This window comes from Rissa tridactyla, chromosome 3 (genome assembly GCF_028500815.1).
Source record: "Rissa tridactyla isolate bRisTri1 chromosome 3, bRisTri1.patW.cur.20221130, whole genome shotgun sequence".
Taxonomy (NCBI): Eukaryota; Metazoa; Chordata; class Aves; order Charadriiformes; family Laridae; genus Rissa; species Rissa tridactyla.
Window position 1 is genome coordinate 39776254 of NC_071468.1, and position 20801 is coordinate 39797054.

The 20801-nt window shown below is 36.3% G+C and overlaps 1 protein-coding gene across 11 annotated transcripts in view; it reads right to left on the bottom strand.

Annotated features, from left to right (window-relative positions):
- Nucleotides 1-20801, bottom strand: part of CNST (consortin, connexin sorting protein) — a 58238-nt gene that overhangs the window by 17047 nt on the left and 20390 nt on the right. For 10 of the 11 annotated variants that reach the window (XM_054193898.1, XM_054193903.1, XM_054193907.1 and 7 more), the window contains 6 exons: nucleotides 15134-15339; nucleotides 10134-10164; nucleotides 7498-7584; nucleotides 6945-7059; nucleotides 4398-4419; nucleotides 4120-4216 (listed from right to left, as the gene is read on the bottom strand). In XM_054193898.1, coding sequence (XP_054049873.1) covers nucleotides 4120-4216; nucleotides 4398-4419; nucleotides 6945-7059; nucleotides 7498-7584; nucleotides 10134-10164; nucleotides 15134-15339 — 558 coding nt within the window. The remainder of the gene's footprint in view (nucleotides 1-4119; nucleotides 4217-4397; nucleotides 4420-6944; nucleotides 7060-7497; nucleotides 7585-10133; nucleotides 10165-15133; nucleotides 15340-20801) is intronic. The other variant, XM_054193902.1, reaches the window with a different exon arrangement.

Sequence of the window (20801 nt, forward strand, 5' to 3'; positions counted from 1 at the left end):
AATAGTAATAACCTCAAACAACAAATTAATACCTCTAGAAAACACTTATTTGCATTTTTTGTCATAGTAAAAAGCAGAAAGGTCTTATGAATAGATTAACGAAGAGATCAAACAATGCCCTTATTAACTGCATATGTTCTTACAAGAACGACTTAAGATCTCTATGCCAATATTATCCTTCCTTACCTGTTAATACCTCACTTAAAATCTGAGCAATTTCCTGAACTTATTACATGAAACAGGATCACATTCGTTAGTCTTTAAAGAAATGTCTGCATTAATTCATTGTATTGAACAATTTTATTAAATTCTATCCCCATTTTAAAGGGTAATGAAATACAAGGTAGCATAGAAAAGACAGGCTTGGAAATCGAAAGAGAGAATATCGAACCATACCAAAATGCAGAAAAAAAAATCAGAGCAACATTAACAGATAGAAAGGGTACGGGGAACCTAACTTCTGTAAAACACGGAAAGAAGAAATGGGTATGAGACAGGGACTTTTTGAAAATTAGACACAGATGAGTAGATAGCTCAAGGGATTTGTAACAAGATACTGAGCACTTCACATATAGGTCATGAGTTCAAACACAGCCTGGATTATTGGTACAAGATTTTGTTACCATCTGTCAATATCTCCTAGTGGATACATCCACATTATAGCAGGCATCTTTGTTGGCAGTCCCAATTGCAACAAAGATTAAATGGAATTGGAAATTAAATCAAATTCTTTACCATGAAAGGTGGCCCTTGAGCTCAGAGCTCTGATCCTAAGAAAGTAATAAATGATGGCAGCATTGTTATCTAACTACAGATGTACAGGAACTGAAATGTAGTGATCATCGTTACATTCCACATCAAATTTTCAGCAGCTTTCAATATTTTCTTTACATCTATTCAAAACACCTGCTTTAGACAACCCATGCCCACGATAGACTCAAGGCAAGTTAAGAGAAACACCTGAACACTTATTAGAAAATTATAAAAGATGCTTTTTCCTACTAAGTTAAATGAAGACATACCCACCAATGCGTCAGTTATTTTTATCTGACTGTCAGAGATATAAAAAAGTGTCTACTGAAACTTTTCTAGCAATGGAATCACTTATGGTATGTTAAGAAATGTTTTTTCCCCCAAACAGAGTTACTTTAAAACTGACGCTTGCTTTGTTCATCACAGAAACCTGTAGCCACCACTTTTTTATCCTGTTAATCCAAGACAGTCTAGCAGAGAGAGTACTGACCTATGGCATTCTACCAGTGGAGAATTCACACTTCTCCACCTTTGTCCCTCTTCCCATTTAAAAACAAATCCCTATGACCTAGAAGAAAAGAGGGTATAAACAGTTTCTCCCCACCTTGGAAACAGGTCTATATGTACACATTGCAAACTTATGCTAAAGGTTTTATTAAATTCATCATTTCATTAGAAAAAGGTTCATGAAACATGAATTTGATTACCTTTGGTTAACACTAAGGCTATTACGGCTTTCAGTCAGAAACTGAAGAAATTAATGGCTATAGGATGTATCAAATCTCATCTTTTAATATACACACATAGCTTTAAGGGCCCACTTCTCTCTGTTGGTAGACTCAAAGAAAATCTGAGAGAAAGGAAAATGTAACAGACCAGACCATTCACAACCCTTGCTCAGAAAGGCAAAAAACTAACAGTGACTCTCCCAGGAATCTTGGCTAGCCAAACTTCTTACAAAGCTGTTTCTTGGTCACTGTATCCCCAGGAGAGAGGAATCATGAATTCTTAGGATCAACTGCCTATAGAAGCTCAAACTGTGTTCCCAAATACCTGCAATAAGTCAATGGAGTAATTTTTGCTTTAGATTAGTAAGGAAGTGTGATTTTACTTCAAAAATGCTACCATAGTACAGCGCAACCATCTCTACAATGTAAGATATATCTCTCTATATATAAGCTAATACTTCTTCTTATTGATAATTGCTAGATAAATTCTTATTTTGGGCATATAAATTCACATGAAGGACACTTGAGAATTTCCTTTTCCTGTCTTACTGTAAGTCAGACTTCTACTACCAGCAGCTAAGTGAATTAAATTGTTCTCCCTACAGATTGGCAGATAAATTTCTAACAGAAGAAGAAAAAGTTTACACATTTAGTTCTCATTTTTCATATGGAGGAAAAAAAAGCAGAAGACAGGCATTCTAAGTTTTCAATGAAAAGGCCTATGCATTTAGGCTAATGCTGAACGGGTCAGTTAAGATATTAGAAACTGTGTGGTAATTATAGCATAGGATTCTGCTGGGGTTCAGGCAAAACCAAGAAGCCGCCCCAAAAGGCCACACTGCTTTTAGTCCTGAGCTGAATCACTCAGCCACAGCTTGAATATTTTTTGCACAGCACCGAGCTATGCGTACAAGTTCGGAGTTATGGATCATCTTTGTCCACTTTCTGTATTAGTTCATGCTGATGCCTTCCCTACCCAAGACGTTCTAACTGCAGCAAAAACATTCAGCCACGTGCTTGCTGCTCACGCATTGACTCAGTGAGGGGCAGCAGTGGCTAATTGATCACGCGCTGCCTTAACAGACCAAGAGATCTGTCAGGGTGCTTCCTCAAGAATACGGTAATGTTATGAAAAGCATAATTTGCAAATCTTAAGCATTTAAACTTGAGTTAGGCTTGAAATATTCATATTTTTGTATTGAAAAAGTATTTAGTACTGCTGGAAACTCCTCAGTAGAAATGCTTTCTATTGGATGACATAGATTAAGGAATCCACAAACATTTCACAGGAACCCAAAGATTTTGATGACATTTTGAGAAGAGTTACATTAAAAGAAAGGCACAAACCCCCATCCATTTACACCATTAATTACTTCCACAGTAAGTTTAATATGTCTAGATGTTGTACTACAGTATTTTACCATTGACACAAAATGCTCCTTAATTCAGAAGTTTCAAATGTTCAGACGTTCTGCTCTCCAGAAAGCTTTTGTTCCCACTTGGAATAAAAACAGTGGAAAAATTGTAAGCGCCTAATTTTTTTCCATGGGAATTTCCAACCATCCAAAAATAAAAAGCATTGGGTTTTTCTTATGTGCCTTCTGAGCCATAGAACATGTTTCCTGTTTTTAATGTTTTATATTTAGTTAGGTTACAAGAACAGAGAAAACGCAGTATAGGGGTTACAGTAAGAGAGGGTGAAGATGAGGAGGATCCACACATGTAGAGAACTGTGACTCTACATCTTCGTTAATTCCTGATTCTCCTGAACATCCTGGCTGATACACACTTGTAGGATAGTTTAGGTTGAAAGGGACCTGAGGTTGCTTAAGCCAACCCTCATCTTATGAGAAATTCTGAGAAAAGGTACTCAAGTTTAGGCCAATTTTGGCAACTGTAACATGGCAAAAAAAGAAACTTTTTGCTCTTTTGAGAGGAGAGATAAAGCACAGCCTAAACCAATGCTCTTTCCCCCTCTGTCTCAATTTTAACAATTCATTAATTTGCAAATGTTTCATAAGAACTCAATGATTCTAACAAATTACTCAAACAAAACAGCCACTGCCCCAAGGCAAGAGGAGGAATATGAAGCTGACATAAAAGCGTGTACTGAAAAACATTAACTGAAGTATGTTTTTCTTTTCAAGACCCCCCAAAAGCTTTCTAATTTTCTGTGCTGTTACAGGAAAATGTGTCTTTAAATCAGTACATCGCATGTAATTTAAAATAGTTACTAATACTGTTAACTATACTGAATTGCCACAACGCTGAATATTTGTCATCAGATTACCTTATATTTTATACATACAAATTATGTATCATCTCTAGATTTACAGAATTTTGTAGCTTATGCAGGCTGCTATAAATGCACACACATTTAAAAGACATTTTTGGTGGAGGCTAGAATTACTTTAATTACAATTCTGAGTATCAATGACTAATTAAAATTGCATAGTATGTCTTGCATAGTATGTTTTGTGAAAAAAATAAAGGCTTACACAAACGGATGAATCTGTGGGAATCCAACAAACGCTGTATCTTCAAATTAAATAGCTTCAAGTATTTATAGGACTATGTCATTACAGAATAATATGTAAAAAAAATGTATGCACATGTACATACACACACACATACATACCTGATTTAAAAGCAGAAGTTTCACTTTCCTTTAAATTTTTTGATTCCATTAACTGAAGCAAACAACCGCTTTCCCATGTATTTTCTGCAGCTACTAGCTGTAAAATATGATATTATTTCCTGTAATTTTTGGAATTAAACAGGAACACTGTGACTTTTTGAGACATCCAAACTTCAAACAGTTTCTATACTAAATTGGAAAGATTAAATCTAATAATATTAAAAATATATTTATTAGCAATCTTTGACAAAGTGGAATTCAAATAAACGGCTGCTTACCTTATTTCTGAATGCCTGTGGCCTGCAGCAATAAAGAACAAAAGAACAAATTAAAGAACTTAGTAGCAACATGCTTCGTAACAAACGTCATAGAAATCTTACAAGCCTTTGCTCTGCTTTAATATTGGCACAAAACTTTTCTTACATTGAAACAGCGTGAGCATGCTAAGCATACTTTCAAGCACAGATCTGCACCATATGTGAAGATCATCAGAAGACCAATTAGCACAAACATTGCTCCACCTAATTGACAAAGCAGTCATAAGAAAAGTTACTGCAATGTATTGAGTTCCTGTAGAACTTTATGCTCAGAAGGAACTCTACTAACTTTAAAAATCATGTAAGGACTCGGTATCTACGAGTATTAAAAACACTGATTGCTATAACAGAGATTGAGGAATGGGAGAAAACCCACAAAGGTATTTCCCTCTCCACAGACTGTTCACACTGGGACACATTTTCTGGGTTCTGTAAGATACAGCAGCTCCTACTGATTCCACGGGGATTCCCAGGTGAGTCAGGCCTGCTAACAGTCAGTGTGGACTTTGCAAACTGTATAGAGATTCATGCACCATGTGTTTTATCATGCACAATCTGTCTTGCAGCCTTTTGCACAGCAATGAAAAGAAAATGCTGAGCATTTTGTTTAAAGCTACTGGAAAAAAAAAAAGTAGGAGAGACAAGAGTGAACAGTACTGACGTTCATACTCTAATAAAAACTTTTAAAAGTCGCATTGACTTTTAAATTTTGCCATTTAAACTTCAAATAAAGGACACTCAAAACTATCTTTAAAGAACAAACATGTCCAATATGTAGCTATAGCCCTTGAGTATCAGAAAAAGGGACATTACTATCAATTACAAAAGCAAAATGCTTGCATTTTCTGAGTTACATTACTCATACATGTTATTCATTAAAAGCTAAAGTATAATTTTAATTACAAAATAAATTGAGATTAAAGCTTAGGAAAAAATATATGAAACAATAAAAGCAAATAGGCTTTAGCCTAGAGAGTGTGGAAGAGTAATAATATCAAATACAGAGAACTAACCATGGCAAATGAACAAAAGCCTGAATTTTTATCAAATTGCAGGGCTTCTCAGAACTGGAAATGATGTTAATAACTGAAATTTTGTATTTAAAAGTAAGGCTGCACAAAAGAATTAGGAGAACGCAGAGTTATTCTCAACAAGGTGACAATCGAGGTGACAATCAGGAGGTGCTGCTAGTTGCAGCATATAAAACGTAATAGACTTGAATCTTAATCTTTCTGTGGGCTTGCAGGGTCATGTGCAATAAAACATAGGCTGAGGAACCCTGCAGGCACTCAGGGTGAAATCGCTCAGTAGCAGCAGGTTGTGGGTGTTAAAATGCAGTTACGGTGCTGGAGCTGCTTCGTCCTCCTGTGGAAATGCAGGAGTACGCTGTCCAGGGGCTCCCTCCCACATGCAGTCAGATTACAAATAAACAATTCCTGCCTGGATTCTGGCAGTCAGCCTGGGTGTTTTCAAACTTCTGTACGGTCACCCAGAAGAAAAAAATGTGGAAGCCAAATCATATTCTCTACGAACAACAGGAACATTTTGGGTTCTGTTACATCTAGACTGAGTAAGCCAATCCAAAAGTATTTGAAAAAGTGCTCTCTCCCCATCTGATTGAGAGCATCTCCCCTGTCACAGGTTGGTCTTTTCACAGCCTTTGAATGTGGTTAAGTTTCCTTATTATCGTTGGCTCATCATTTTTCAGTGGCAGCTGGTAGAATTTTTTCCATCTGTCCCTTAAACTCAATGACTAGTAGGTAGAACATTCGCCCATGAAATAACAGATTTTCTCCTTCCTGATGGGTACAATCCCGTATGTGTTGCTGCCCAGAAGAGCACCCTAAGCACTATCCCAAAGTCTGTGATACTGTGATATACTGATTTGGGATGCTGCCGCATTAGGCAAAGCAGGTATGAACTAAGATTTCACAACTTTTTAGAATGCTGCCACACTAGGGAGCTACAGAATCGCTGCTTCATAATGTTTATGCAACCCATATGAAATCAACAGAAGATAACAAGAATGACTTAAAGCATTAGGGAATTATCCTAAATTGTGGAAAATTTGGGGAATAAAATCCTATAGGGTAGATGCAAGTGCTGAAGTCTGAGATGTTGGGCAATTGCATTCAAAAACAATAGGTATAGACACAATCACCATCACCAGTTCTACAGTCACTCTCTTCCTAAATTAACACTACTCAGTTTTTTCTTCAGCTGAAAATTCTTACAAATTAACTCAAAACTCAATTTCTGGCAAACTAATGATTTGCTGAAAACAGTTCAGATCTAGGCCATATATATTCCTCCAACCACTTTAAAACACAGCAGCATTTTAGTTACACATCAAAAAGAATCACCAGTTTATAACCAAATTCACTGAAGTCAAAGGTGTGCAACTTTTATTTTGAGACTGACTATTTTAAAACACCTATACTGGCAAGTAGGCAACAGCTGTGCTAACATATTAGTACTTGAAAAGTAATACTATATTCTTATACTTACTGTTGATGCGAAGAACAAACTCTAGTAAGCTTTTCCAACTCTTCACCACTCAGTTCTTTAGCTGAATTCCTCAGTGTTGTAACTGGACTAGGGACTGCCGTTTTCCATTTTCTTTCTAAATTAAATCAAAATAATTTTTACCCAAAGTATTAAAAACGTAGTATTTGCTAATCGCAAAACATGTATGTGAAACTAATTAAACTTGTTTCATACTATGCAAAAAAGCACTGTATTTCTTCACAACACACTTTATTTTCATCACATCAGATTTACCAACCCTAAACAAAAGATAAGCTCAAAACAACTGTGGATCAATCAAAGTCTCAATTAATAGAATTAAAGAATGACAAACTATTTGCACCTGTTTAATGAAACATGTGAGAAAAAATCCAAAACAGGAATACTTTTCTTGTGGCAAGCTCAGAGAAATTCTGATATGTATGCTGCTTTTGCAATGTAACATTTTTAAGCTGGAAAACTGTATACTGTATTATGTAGAAACACAAACCAAATTAACTCTTTCTTCTACCATACTAGTTTAGCCTGTACTCACCCCACTGCTCCTGTATGGAAGAAAGATTTGCAAGCAGCTGCTCATGATACAGTCGTTCAAGCTGAATGAACTTCATTGCTTTCTCATCTGAACGGAAGGTTAAAGAAAAATTCACACATATATGGACACGTTATGATTTATTTATACTTGGCACCACATTTGATAGGGCAGTTATTATGTACCTGAAATTTGACATAACGGAATTAAAATGATTAATGGCTAGCATCCAGATTTCTGTGCAAGGAAGAAAGTAATAGCAGACACAAAAACAGCAAGAAAGAAGTAAAATAAGTTGAGAAAAGTTCCAAAAATGAAAACCCTATTCTCTTCAGCAGTCATCTCTTCCCACGTGCCTTAAGTTCAACAAAAGTTCTTCTAGAAAAGAAATGAGCAAAATGTTATTATGCTGACAGCTCTTACGAGAAAATGAGATCTCTGGGAAATGAATAGCAAAACAATTATACAAATATCAGTATGTATCTCTCAAGAAATACAATTATATGTCAATAACCATAACTAACTGAAAATATGGCTCCTTTCTACTGACCAGCTGGAGACAGTATATTTAAAATTTCCCCAATTCAAACTTCAAAGAAATTCCCTCCCCCTTTTCAACCATCGTATAAAATGCTGTTGGACAGCTGAGTTCACTTTTTGTCTTCTTTCTGAAGATTCTGGTTACTTCTCTTCTATCTGAAAAACTCTTTCACCTTAGAGTTAGCAATATATTCACAAAGGTATACTGATAGTTAAATATTTTGTAATAGTCAGGATAATTCTAGTTCCATTAAGCTCAAGTTGTCACTTGTTCTGTTTAAAGCCATGCTTTGCCAGCTATTTGAAGTTTAATTCTACAGTATAATGAGGTTAGAAGTACAACGAATGAGGTTCTTAATAATATAAAAAAAATATTTTCCATTATTCATGCTAATTAAAATACTGGAGTAATTACAAAAACAACCAGTACTTGTTATTCTTGTTAGCCTCATGCAACATATACATAGCATGGCTTATGAACAATATTAATGGAAAGAATATTCCCTGCCTTCAAGAAATCTGTTATTAGAAACAGAATTAGAGATCAGAAAGATAGCCTTAGAGGATCACGGCAACAAACCCTGAATTATTGTTAATATGAACTTCTACAGTGGATGAATTAAAATGTCTGTCATGGATAATTAATACAGTGCAACATGATCCAGTAAGTTCTTTATTAAGCTCAGGAAACTGATGGTTGCAAGTACAGAGGAGATATCCTTCATAAATATGTATTATATAGTGGTGTTGAATTCCACACATCAGGTGTACATTGCATTAAAAATATTTCCTTTGATCAGCTTTAAATACAGTGCCCTTCGATTAAAACAACTTCCATGAAAGAGAAACAACTGTCTTTCTATAATACTGCTGAATGCATTTTAAATTTACTGTATTTCCCCCTGCAGAGCCATGTAATTTACTACAGAATTTTTCTATGCCTTTAATTTGTGCTGCATATTTTGGACCTTCTGATGGAAGGTTTGAATTAGGATGAGCAAGACAGAAGTACAGTCTTCTAAGACAGCAAAGGGTATTTTATTTTATACATTGCTTTTATAATATTGCAACAATTATTTCTCTGGTTTTGTACTACAGACCAATATAATTTGGCTAGGTTTCCAGGTTTCTTATGCTTTGTTATTTAACCATTATAATTGCCTATTTGCTGTATTTTGTTTGTAACAAATTACATAATAAAGAAATAATCTGTACACTCAGGTTTTGTAATTTATGATGCACCTTAGTGAATCACATATACCTCAAGGGCTTACCACTCTTGCCTCTTCTTTTTATAGTCTGATCATTTTCCTTTAAAAGCAAACAGAAGAAAACCCAGTCCACCTTTTCTAAAAATATAATTTCACTTTAAGGTTTAGTATGATTATTCTCTCCCACAATTACTGAAATTTATCAGAGTAATTAGCAGCAGTTCAACTATTGTAACTTTTTGACCAAACTTATTTGTATTATCTAGGAACAAATCAAAATAACTTGGACCACTGAACTAGCTGTTCCCAGAAGCAATTACCCATAGTTTCCTATGAGAGTTTCTAAACTACCTTGATACAATTTTGACTAATTAGCATTCGCCAAAGAATGTGTTGTTATTGTTTGCAGGTTGCTGATTTCCCTTAGCTCAGGGTGTTTGGTATTTTTATTCTAATCTAGAAACTTGTAGTACATATTCTAATCAACTGTTGTGATAATTTTATTCTTACTATAAGAGTGCCCTATTTTATATAATAGAATACATATCCTATCTAGATTGGACATATTCCCAGTTACTAATGCTTAGAACAGAACTTACCCTGTAAAAACAGAAGTTCTTTGAAAATATTTTCTTACTTCCTTGCTTGTGCACAACTACAAATGATCATATCAGTACAGCTTTTAGAAGTGGATTTATTACTTAACTCATATTCCAGCTATTTGATTAAGAAGGACTTGCTAATGTATTGTATATTCACTCATGGATAAATTGCGGCTGTTCGCTTGTTTCTAACTCTGACCCAAGCCTGGGAGTCAACAGTCTTTTATGTTTCATCATGCCAGATTATTTTAATATCGCATGAAAATTTCTCCAAGTAAAAGGATACATTCCTCCTCTTGAAAATAGGTCTCAGCTATCTGCAAAAGTTAAAAATAAATAAATTAGGATTCTATAATTTTCACGAGAATGTTAAGGATATAATATGAACTTTTAACGATGGTTTTAAACATTTGTTTTGCAGGTTCATATTTAGTTTGAGTAAAATATGAATGTTCAGACTAAATACAAGTATTCTTATTTTAGGAAAGATGGTTAAAGAGAGCATCAAACAACGAAGAAATACAAAGTCCTCTCTCACAAATGGATTTGCTCAAATGTTAGTTGGGTTTTATCTTGTTACAACAACAAACATTTATTTCAGAAACTTTTTTTAATGATCACATTGGAAAGTTTTAAAATGACCTAGAACAGAATTACCGTGTTTACTGGTATGAGTTGAAGAGTTTGAATTCTGTTACTGATGATTGCTTCCTTATGTTTGACCAAATTAAGATCATTGCTGAGCTCTCCTGAGCATTACAGTGCAATGTGATAAAATGGAGAAACAGAGGGTTCCTGACTGATGAGAAAAGATAAAAGACACTAAAAATATCACCTATTGCAGCATCAGAGACATGCCAACAACCTTCCTATTTCCTATTTACAATAAATATTTACAATAAATAATTACAATAAATATTTCAAATACATAGACTTTGAAATATTTACCATATGAATATTTGAAATTAATGAGATAAACATAAAAGGACTCAAGTTCTAATTTTTTTTCTGTATTACTCCTAGTCTACCCACAGAAGCCAGACAATACCATTGCAGTAGCCTTCTGCCACGTCCTTTCCTGAAGCTGCTCTTCTGTGTTAAAATGACTTAAAAGATCCGTTGCCTCATGTGTCAGTTCACTAAGCCTAACATCTTGATATCTGAAGCTCTTCAACAACAGAACAAGTCATGGAGTTAAACCAAATGGCAGTTCTTTGACCTGCAATGTAGTTTTTATGACATGGAACAAATCTGAGGCTCTTCCTCCTTACGTTGATATTTCTATAACAGAACAATTAAAACTGGATTTGTAACGAGACAGCTCTGCCAAAGACAATCATTGAAAAAACCTGCTAAAAATCACAGTTCTTCAAGACTCACTCTCTTAGATGGATATTGAGTTAATGCAGGTGAGTCAAAACAAGGAAATACCAGGAAATTGATACAAGAAATAAGCAAACTTTCCCTGTTTCATTTAGAGCTCAAAGTGCTAAGGATGTTTAATATAGAGAACACAAACAATTCCAAAGCAGTTACTGAGGACCAGGAAAACTCAAACATAAGACAGACTACATATAAAATACCTAAGTCAGTCTCCAGCACTTATAGATTAACAAAATGTATAAGCTGACATTAAATGCTGCTCTAACAGCTGCCGTTTCAGCCAATGGCTAAGAATTGAACAAGTGATCTCTATGCCTAAGCATTCAGGATGTCTAGCTGCACCATCTTAAGAAAAAACTTCACCCTGGCTGGGAAATTTTATAACTTCTATCTTTAACAGATCACTGCAAAAAGGAACAGTAAATATATGCTCACCAAGGGTTTATACATTGAGAAGCTGTGTATAAAACAAGAACACGGGCATGCAAACATAAAAGAAAATTAAGTTGTCCTATACCGAGTTATTGATATATCACAGAATGGTTTGGGTTGGAAGGGACCTTAAAGATCATGTAGTTCCAACCCCCCTGCCCTGGGCAGGGACACCTCCCACTAGGCCAGGCTGCTCAAAGCCCCATCCAGCCTGGCCTTGAACACTTCCAGGGAAGGGGCATCCACAACTTCCTTGGGCAACCTGTGCCAGTGCCTCACCACCCCCACAGTAAAGAATTTCTTCCTAATATCTAATCTAAATCTCCCCTCTTTCAGTTTAAAACTGTTACCCCTTGTCCTATCGCTACACTCCCTGATAAAGAGTCCCTCCCCGTCTCTCCTGTAGGCCCCCTTTACGTACTGAAAGGCTGCTATAAGGTCTCTCTCTCCACGCTACATGTTTTAATTGCAGACTACTGAAATAGATTTACTATCCTCTTCCTAGTGATGCTTTCACTTTCAACTAGCTATTTCAAAGCCAAAATTACAAAAAGGGAAGCGGCAGAGCTTCCAGAAGAAAAGCGGAGATGCCAGTTAGAAAAAACACTTTTTCTGTTAAGCAAGTAAAGGTACCAGTTTTGGGTTGTTTTCTTCTCCCACAACAGAACTGGCACAAAGGATTATTTATTGGACTAAAAGGGCAAAGACACCATTGTGCTAGAGCCCATGCAACCAGCTCAGAGAAAGCAAGTATCCAAACACAGTCAGAAAACGAGCATGTTTCTAATCAGAATTTCACTTTGACCCTGATTTGGTGCTGGAGAGTATTACAGAAAAAACAGAGCTGATACCTGTAAAGAAAAAGACGTAACACTGTATAGAAAAGCTAATGTGGTAACCAAAACATTTTTATCCTAATTCCTTCCTGTTGACAAATAATCTTTGAGATTTGCAACAACAAAAACTTATTTGTGCTTGCTAGAAAACTGGGCAGGCTTTCCTAGAAAGCTAAGGAATACTGATGGCTTCGCTTGTAAATGGAATAAGGTACAAAAAATATAAACCTCAGAAGTAAAAATATTTTGTTCCACAGAACTCCACAGTATCAGCGACCTTTATAAGCACTAGCTAACTGATCTTCAGGGGCAGTGAATGTCGGCAGTTTTCCTATTTGTCACGTATGGTGTGGCAAAGGCCACGCTTGCAAAATGTGTCCAGTAATCGCAGGTACCCTGACGACTGAACGTTCAGGTTGAGACACCTCCAATGCCTTCTGTGGGAGCACACAAACATTTAGTCAGAAAATCTTTGGGGCATATCAATTTAGGCACTCATAATTTGAAAGGCTTAACAAGTGGTCACTTTTGTAAGAGTCTAAAGATGACTGCTCAAAAAAGACAGCAACTTGACAGAAGAGTACACATTACAAGTTGTGTATTCCTGGCTCTCAGCCTTATTACTAACCACTAGACCATTGTGAGCCCAGTATCTCCAAAAGAGAATTGGTAAGTGACTTCTAAGGTCCTTTATTTGTACATTTTGTCTGCTATCTGCAGTAGTCTCCTAAGGATTTCTGGAGCTGCCAAAGCTCCATATCTTTGTTTTATATAAAAGTACTTCTCAGATTCTGTAACAAGTGCTAAACAAATCACATGAATCCCATTCAAGACAGGAAAAAATTAACATCATATTTTAATTAAAAGTTAATCCTTAGAACAGCCCCTAATATCCCACAGCCTTTAAATATTTAATACAGGCTTCCTGCTAAAAAGACAGATTGCTAATACTCCAGAAGATCTCCCACAGATCTTTATTTTACATGGATTTTTTTCATACAGAATAAAAAAGAGAATGTGATAGAAGAGTATTTGCTAGACTTAGCATAAAAGAAAGTTACTGGCAGGCTATATCAGCAATCTGAAAAAAAGACTGAAGATGACAGTTTAAGTCACTGGAAAAGGAAAATAAAATTCTTAATAGAATCACTTTACATGAAAACATGAATGCTATCTTTAAAATCCCTTATTTTTTCCCCAGATTAAAAAGTGTGTTATTATCCTTGTAAATTCTGTTAGGTTTCTTTCAAACACTCCATTACAAATCGCTTGATATTTCTTCGGAAAAAAAGAGATGGTGTTTGACTACATGTTTGAACCTAGAAATGCAGATTCTGTTCTGTTTTGTCACAGTTCCTGTATGACTTTCAAAAGGTTGTTACCCTTAGGGTTTGGCTTCCTCAGCTAAAATACAGCAAACAGATTTCACCTCCGTCATATTTGATGACACTCCTTATGTTTGTAAAATGTTTTGAAGTTTTTGCCCTAACTGTGTCGTTTTCCAAAACAGATTTTTGTACTGACTCACAAATGACCACCAACTCTGGTATAGCTAAAAGTACAAATGGTTAACCCTATCGCTAAGTTTCAAATAGAATAAGGAACGATGTGAAATATCTTCACTTAAACACAGATTAAAAAATATAATTAAAATTCTATCTATTTATAGATCTATCTATTAGATAATTAGATAGATAATATAAATCTATCTATTTATAGATCTATCTATTAGATAATTAGATAGATAATAAAAATCTATCTATTATCTATAATTTGCAATACCAAAGAGAAGCCTCTTTCTCAAATATAATCACTGATTTATAGCAAAGAGAATAACAATGCAGGAGTATCATCAGAGTTTAGAAATCTAAAATATCACAGTCATCCAATTTTCCACAATAAAGATAATGCAACTAGGTCAAATCAGACACTGCATAGTTATCTATATATATAGCATATATTAGACACTATAGACAAACAAAAAGACTTCTAGTCCACTGTTAGTCTAACACAACTAAACTATAAATTAGTTTATAGTTAGTTTATTAGCTTATCCTATCAACATATTCATCTTGCATCATAATCTCCAGAAAGAAAAACATTCTGGCCAGTTAGTAAAGATGTTTTTCAAATCATATAGTATTTCCTTTGGTCTTGCAGGTGTGGCAACTGTGCTATAAAAAAGTATACACTAAGAAACTTTGAATCTTAGCATTCATGCATTGATGCTAGAAAGGTGTCTGGAACAGTAAAAATAATTCTAGATTTAAAATGTTATTTAGACATCAGCTGTCTTATATCTATACCAGTGTCTTACAAATAATACTTACAGTATGTTGAGGAGTGATTTTTCTAAATCTTCCTGCCAAACTAGAATTCTATCATTTGGAAAATTAGAAAACCCATCCTTAAGAGTTTCCTTCAACTGCAGAATGTACTTTCAAGGCAATTTATAATTTAACATACATTAGGAAACCTTAGAGGAGATATTTGCCTTGACCATCTGTTATACATAAAAATACCCTGTCCAGATATGAATATTGGCATATATTGAATTAATGCATTTTTTCCTAATGAAAAAAGGCTTCAAATAAAAGCAAAATTGTGTACAACACCTCAGAATCATAGGACGTACCTGATGGAGACACAGGGGCAGTATCTTTGAATCCATCTGCTCAACCTCTTCACGGAGCAATGAGAAAAGGGACTGCAATGTTTGGGTTTGTTCTTTTTGGTGAAAGTTTTCATTTGTTTCAACAGCACCTTCAGCATGCACAGAATCTCTATCTGTAATAAGAGTATTTTCCTCCTTGATTGCTGTGGTTCCCACTGGAGGAACACCTTAAAAAGAACAAATATTCAGGTTAGGATTCAAAAAATATGTTAAGTTGCTTTTTTAGGAAATTTCAATACAAAAGGTACAAATAAAACCCTAGTATCTTAAATAACATCCCTGCAAGTAAATAAAATGTTGGTCTTCACAAAATTCGTTGTGATAGGTCTGTCTCAGTGTCAGCTCACCAACCTGAAAAAACCCAGTAACATACATCAGGTATTTCTGTACACTTCTAACTGGGGTCTGACTTTATTTGTGGCAAAAAAACCCCATCTAGCCTAAACTGTTCTACTGAGTTATTAATAAGAGACCAGGATGATCCGAATAAAGAGTGCTGTGACTGATGTTACACTTTTAGCTAAAAAAAAAAATCAATACTTGGATCCAAGTGGATAAAGTTGTATGTCAAGACTGAACTGTAATACAGCAGAGGCAGAAAGCAGGGCTGTTTGCAATACAGTTTTGCTCAAAAAGGGGCAAAAAGAAGGTATGCAAGGAGAGTGTGAATGAGGCTCTCCGTTGGTCTCCTCACTCCTGCCAAGGAGCTTGTATAGGGAGAAGTCCCCGGAAGGAAGGAAGGAAGGAAGGATAGACAATTTGACCTGTTCTTCAGATGATAACACAGAAGCTCCTCACAGTGACAACAGGATTCTAAAGGATAGAAAGAAGCAGATGAAGACAGTGGGGGATTCTACTGTGGGGGTCCAGATGTCCAAATGAAATGTCCTGCTGAGTGAAGAGTCCCCTAGATAGTTGTATAGTTTATTTGAAAATCCAGGGAATGAGCCAGTAGTGGCAACAGTACCACTACCTTGGTAACAATGACACAAGGATGTGTAAGCTGAATTTAGCCTCCAGAACTTCTTGCTGTGCAGAAAACTAGGTTCTCCATGGTACATTCTCTGGCAGTCCACTGTTGCCTGTCTCCAATTTTACAGAAGTTAAAAAAACAGTATAAAAATATTACAAAAAAACTTTCTGGGTGCAAACGCCACATTTTATTGTGAAAAATGCTGTATTTGTTGTCTATTGCTGATCATGAATATGATAGTTATCAGGAAATGTTAAATGAGATTAGGGAAGAAGTGTAGAGTAGGCAGTAATAGTGGGAGAAATCAATTACCCATATACGGACTGGACAAGTTTCTCACAAAGATCAGTGAATAAAAGCAATAAATGATGGCTTCCTATAACACACAATCTTAGGAGTAACCAGAAACTACAGTTTATTCCACCAATTCACAAACTTTTTTTTTCCCCATAAAATAACACTGAATTTGATACATTTATCATAGAATCATAGAATTGTTAGGGTTGTAAGGGACCTTAAACATCACCTAGTTCCAACCCCCCTGCCATGGGCAGGGACACCTCCCACTAGATCAGGTTGCTCAAAGCCCCATCCAGCCTGGCCTTAAACACTTCGAGGGATGGGGCTTCCACCACCTCTCTGGGAAACCTGTTCCAGTGTCTCACCACCCTCATGGTGAAGAACTGCTTCTTAACGTCCAATCTGAATTGACCCATCTCTAGTTTTGATCCATTCCCTCTAGTCCTACCATTACCTGACATCCTAAAAAGTCCCTCACCAGCTTTCTTGTAGGCCCCCTTAAAATACTGGTAGGCCATTATAAGGTCTCCTCGGAGCCTTCTTTTCTCCAGACTGAACAACCCCAACTCTCTCAGTCTGTCCTCATAGGAGAGGTGCTCCAGCCCTCTGATCATCCTTGTGGCCCTTCTTGGGACACGTTCCAGCACGTCCATATCTCTCTTGTAGTAGGGGCTCCAGAACTGGACGCAGTACTCCAGGTGGGGTCTCACCAGAGCGGAGTAGAGGGGCAGAATCACCTCCCTCAACCTGCTGGCCACGCTTCTCCTGATGCAGCCCAGGATACGATTGGCTTTCTGGGCTGCGAGTGCACGCTGATGGCTCATGTTGAGCCTCTCGTCTACCAGCACCCCCAGGTCCTTTTCTTTAGGGCTGCTCTCAAGCCAGTCACTGCCCAGCCTATATCGGTGCTTGGGATTGCCCCAACCCAGATGGAGGACCTTGCACTTGGTCTTGTTGAACTTCATGAGGTTGGCATAGGCCCACCTCTCCAGCCTGTCAAGGTCCCTCTGGATGGCATCCCTTCCCTCCAGCGTGTCAGCTGCCCCACACAGCTTGGTGTTGTCAGCAAGCTTGCTGAGGGTGCACTCTATGCCACTGTCCATGTCGCTGACAAAGGTGTTAAAAAAGACACAGGTCTGAACTTTTAAAAAAATAATCACATAATTTTTTAAAAACAATTCAGAGAATTTGGCCACTGAAACATGCACAATAAACTTCTATAAACTCAAGTTACGATGAGCGTGTCATTCTTCCCCAACTACAGCCATTTTCTGAAAATCATGTTATCATTTAAAAGCAGAACAGGTGGGGGCTCTGTTTCAAGCAACCATCACACTTTGACTCTGTTTCTACAGCTTGGGCACTCAGCATATTTCAGACCCCCTTGTGCTCATTGCAAGTGAAAACCTGTAGTGATGATTCAGGTTTAAGATTTAGGGCTTAAGAAAGGCATTAGCTTCTCCACTGAAGGGTCCACTGTTCTATTTTTGGTTATTTTAAACTCTTTATTAAGTAAACTATCCAGGTCAGGAGTACTAATAATCTCTGTGGGTTGCTATTTTCACAGGGTTTATTGCCAGACAAAACACAGGTGTTACTTAACATTTTTTTCAATATTAATGTGTGTCTCTGCTTTTCCAGTATTTATTTGGGCTTGCCGTGGGCCAAAAGCAAAAAGAGACAAATCTGCATGTAAGACTCAAACCAGGAAGTACTCTTAGAGATGGAATTAAGGCTGCCTTTAAAAATATAGCTTACTGTTCAGCACATGACCACGGAACTAGAAAAGAGGGTCCACACGTTCTGGCAAACCTTTTCTCTCAGAAAAAAAAAAAAGTCACTTCAAACCGCACATTATTAAGTAGTTAATAATCACCTGTCATATCAAAACATGAACACTGACTGAAACATGCTCAATAGCAACTATCATGAAAAACCTTTTTTGTAGTTTTATTCTGGTATTGTTGCTAATACATAGTTTATAAAACGCATATTATTCCTACATATAGTTAAGCTGTCACTCACTTGGCATCAAATTCTGCCCTCAAATTACTCCCCTGATTCTGAAGCAATGCCTTACATCCATTCAGGTTAATTCTACCTTGTTCTATTTTAAACACAAGACAGCATTTTGACTCAGCAGCACTATTTACCAGGAACTTTTCTTGAGGTAGTAACACTTAGTAATGCTAGCCTATAACATCTTTATGATGAAATAAGATCACTATTTTTTTTTTTTCTCCATGTTATTGAAGAGGGCACACAACACTGCTTTTTCCTGGAATCAATCAATATTACTGTTCAAAGCAGATTTTTTTTTTTTTTTACTAAAGACTGGTATCTTACATATATTTCTGATATTTTAAGAAGCAAGGATTAAGTTTTTTCCCTTTGCAAAGCATTGTTCTTTAAAAAACACATTGTTCCATACTAGAATGGAATCAAAGCCTCTATGAAAAAAACCGTGAAAAACCACAGAAGATATCAACTCTCCAATGGCCAGAGCATTCACTAAGAACATGGCAGAGAGCTGGGTTCAGGTTTCTGCTCTGCCAGACTCACAGAGGTTTCAACTGACATCTTTCCATGCCCAGCTGGGTATGCCAATGGTTCCTAAGACAGAGGGAGAAGCAAACTTTCTCAAAATTTCCCTAGGAGTTCACAGAAGCAGCCCCAAGTTTGCAAAAAGTTCAAATTTTGACAGACCTTGTGAACAAAAATGACAAAAGCATTTCTCAATAAGTCTTACCTTTTTTTGTTTTGTCAGTACTGCAAGTATATGAAATTAAGAAGCTCTTGCCACCTGCCTGAGAACGAGTCAGAGGTGCAAGTATGAGCCATTTGCTATCAAATAAAGCTATCAAAATAAAATTATGGATATTGTCCTGTGTTTTTTAATTGAATTTTAATTTTCACATTCTGTAGCATTAGCTTAAGTCATCAGTAACAGAAGTTTCTAGTACAGAAAACATATGGTAATCTCTTTTTTAAACATTCTTTGGAACTCAATACCAGAAAGCTGGTTCAGACTGATTTATTCAAGAACTAGTGAAAAAGGGAAACAAAAAGACAAAAAAAAGACTAGCAATTTTTTAAAAAAATATTTCATTTCTAAGAGAAGAGATTTTAAGACAGAAGTGTTGGCAGTAAAGATATAACTAACTAAGCAAGCTCAAAATCTTTTTTAGTGAGGCACAGAACACTAAATAACATTGCTTGACTTCTCACATAATTTGACCAATTTATATTCATATATTTAATTTGCTGCAACACCAGTTTCATCCCAACCCGTATGCTTTCTTTCCCCACCTTCATGCTGTTTCAAGAAATAAGTTGAATAATTTACAGGAAAAGTGTATGTTGCAAAATTTAACTTGGGGAAAAATGATTAAGTGCAAGTTACCATGCTACCTGCAAACAAGAATGACACAGTGTGATTTTACAATATTAAGTCACTAGTTATGCCAGGACTGATCTTTTCAAACAAGATGAAATTATTTTCAGAGAACAGGAATAATTTGAAGTCCATATTTACAAAAATACATTGAAGCAGATGATACTTCATGAATCACTATCTCTACTGCACTAAAGTTAGTATGATTCATTACAAGGAATCCAAGTGTGAATAATCACCAAAGTTTAAATTTGTCAATTTAATTTTCTATCACTTCTTTGATCATCAGTGTCCTCCTTAAGGGGACAGAATCATAATCTATTCAAAACTATTATTAGTATACAAAAAGAATGTGAGAGACATTTGGGATCTGGAAGCTATAGACTTGTCAATTTACCTCTCTTGATGCTGCTATAGATGTATTAAAAGGAGGTGCTTCTTCAAACAATGCATAGGTGAAATCTTGGAACTACTGACTCCAGGACACCAAAATGGACTCAAAAAACAACTGCAAGTCAGGTGACAAATTCACTGTAAGCTACTGCAGCCTACCAACTCCTACTTGGGGAAGTCCTGAATGGAAAATTGCCGATGACAAGGAGAAGACACAAAGAGATCACTACCCCTTTGCCCTGTCCTTTCCTTACACTCTTACCTACCCATCCTCTATTGGCCCCTCTCAGGGGAAGGATACTGCAGTAGGGGAATGTTCAACCAAATATGGTGATTCTTAATTTTGCATCTCAGTCAACTGATTGTAGGAGCTAAGATAATTCTAGTTCCAACGCATTGCAAGCATATAAATGAACATAGTAATCAAATACTTTTAACTGTTTATGCTTTATAAGGAAATATTTAGACGGTTTCAACTGCATTGCAAGTGCGAGTACTCGCTCTTGCTTCTAAAGTAAAAACATGTCCAGAGTGGAAGATGGGCTTCTCTAATGATCACCAATCTTCTG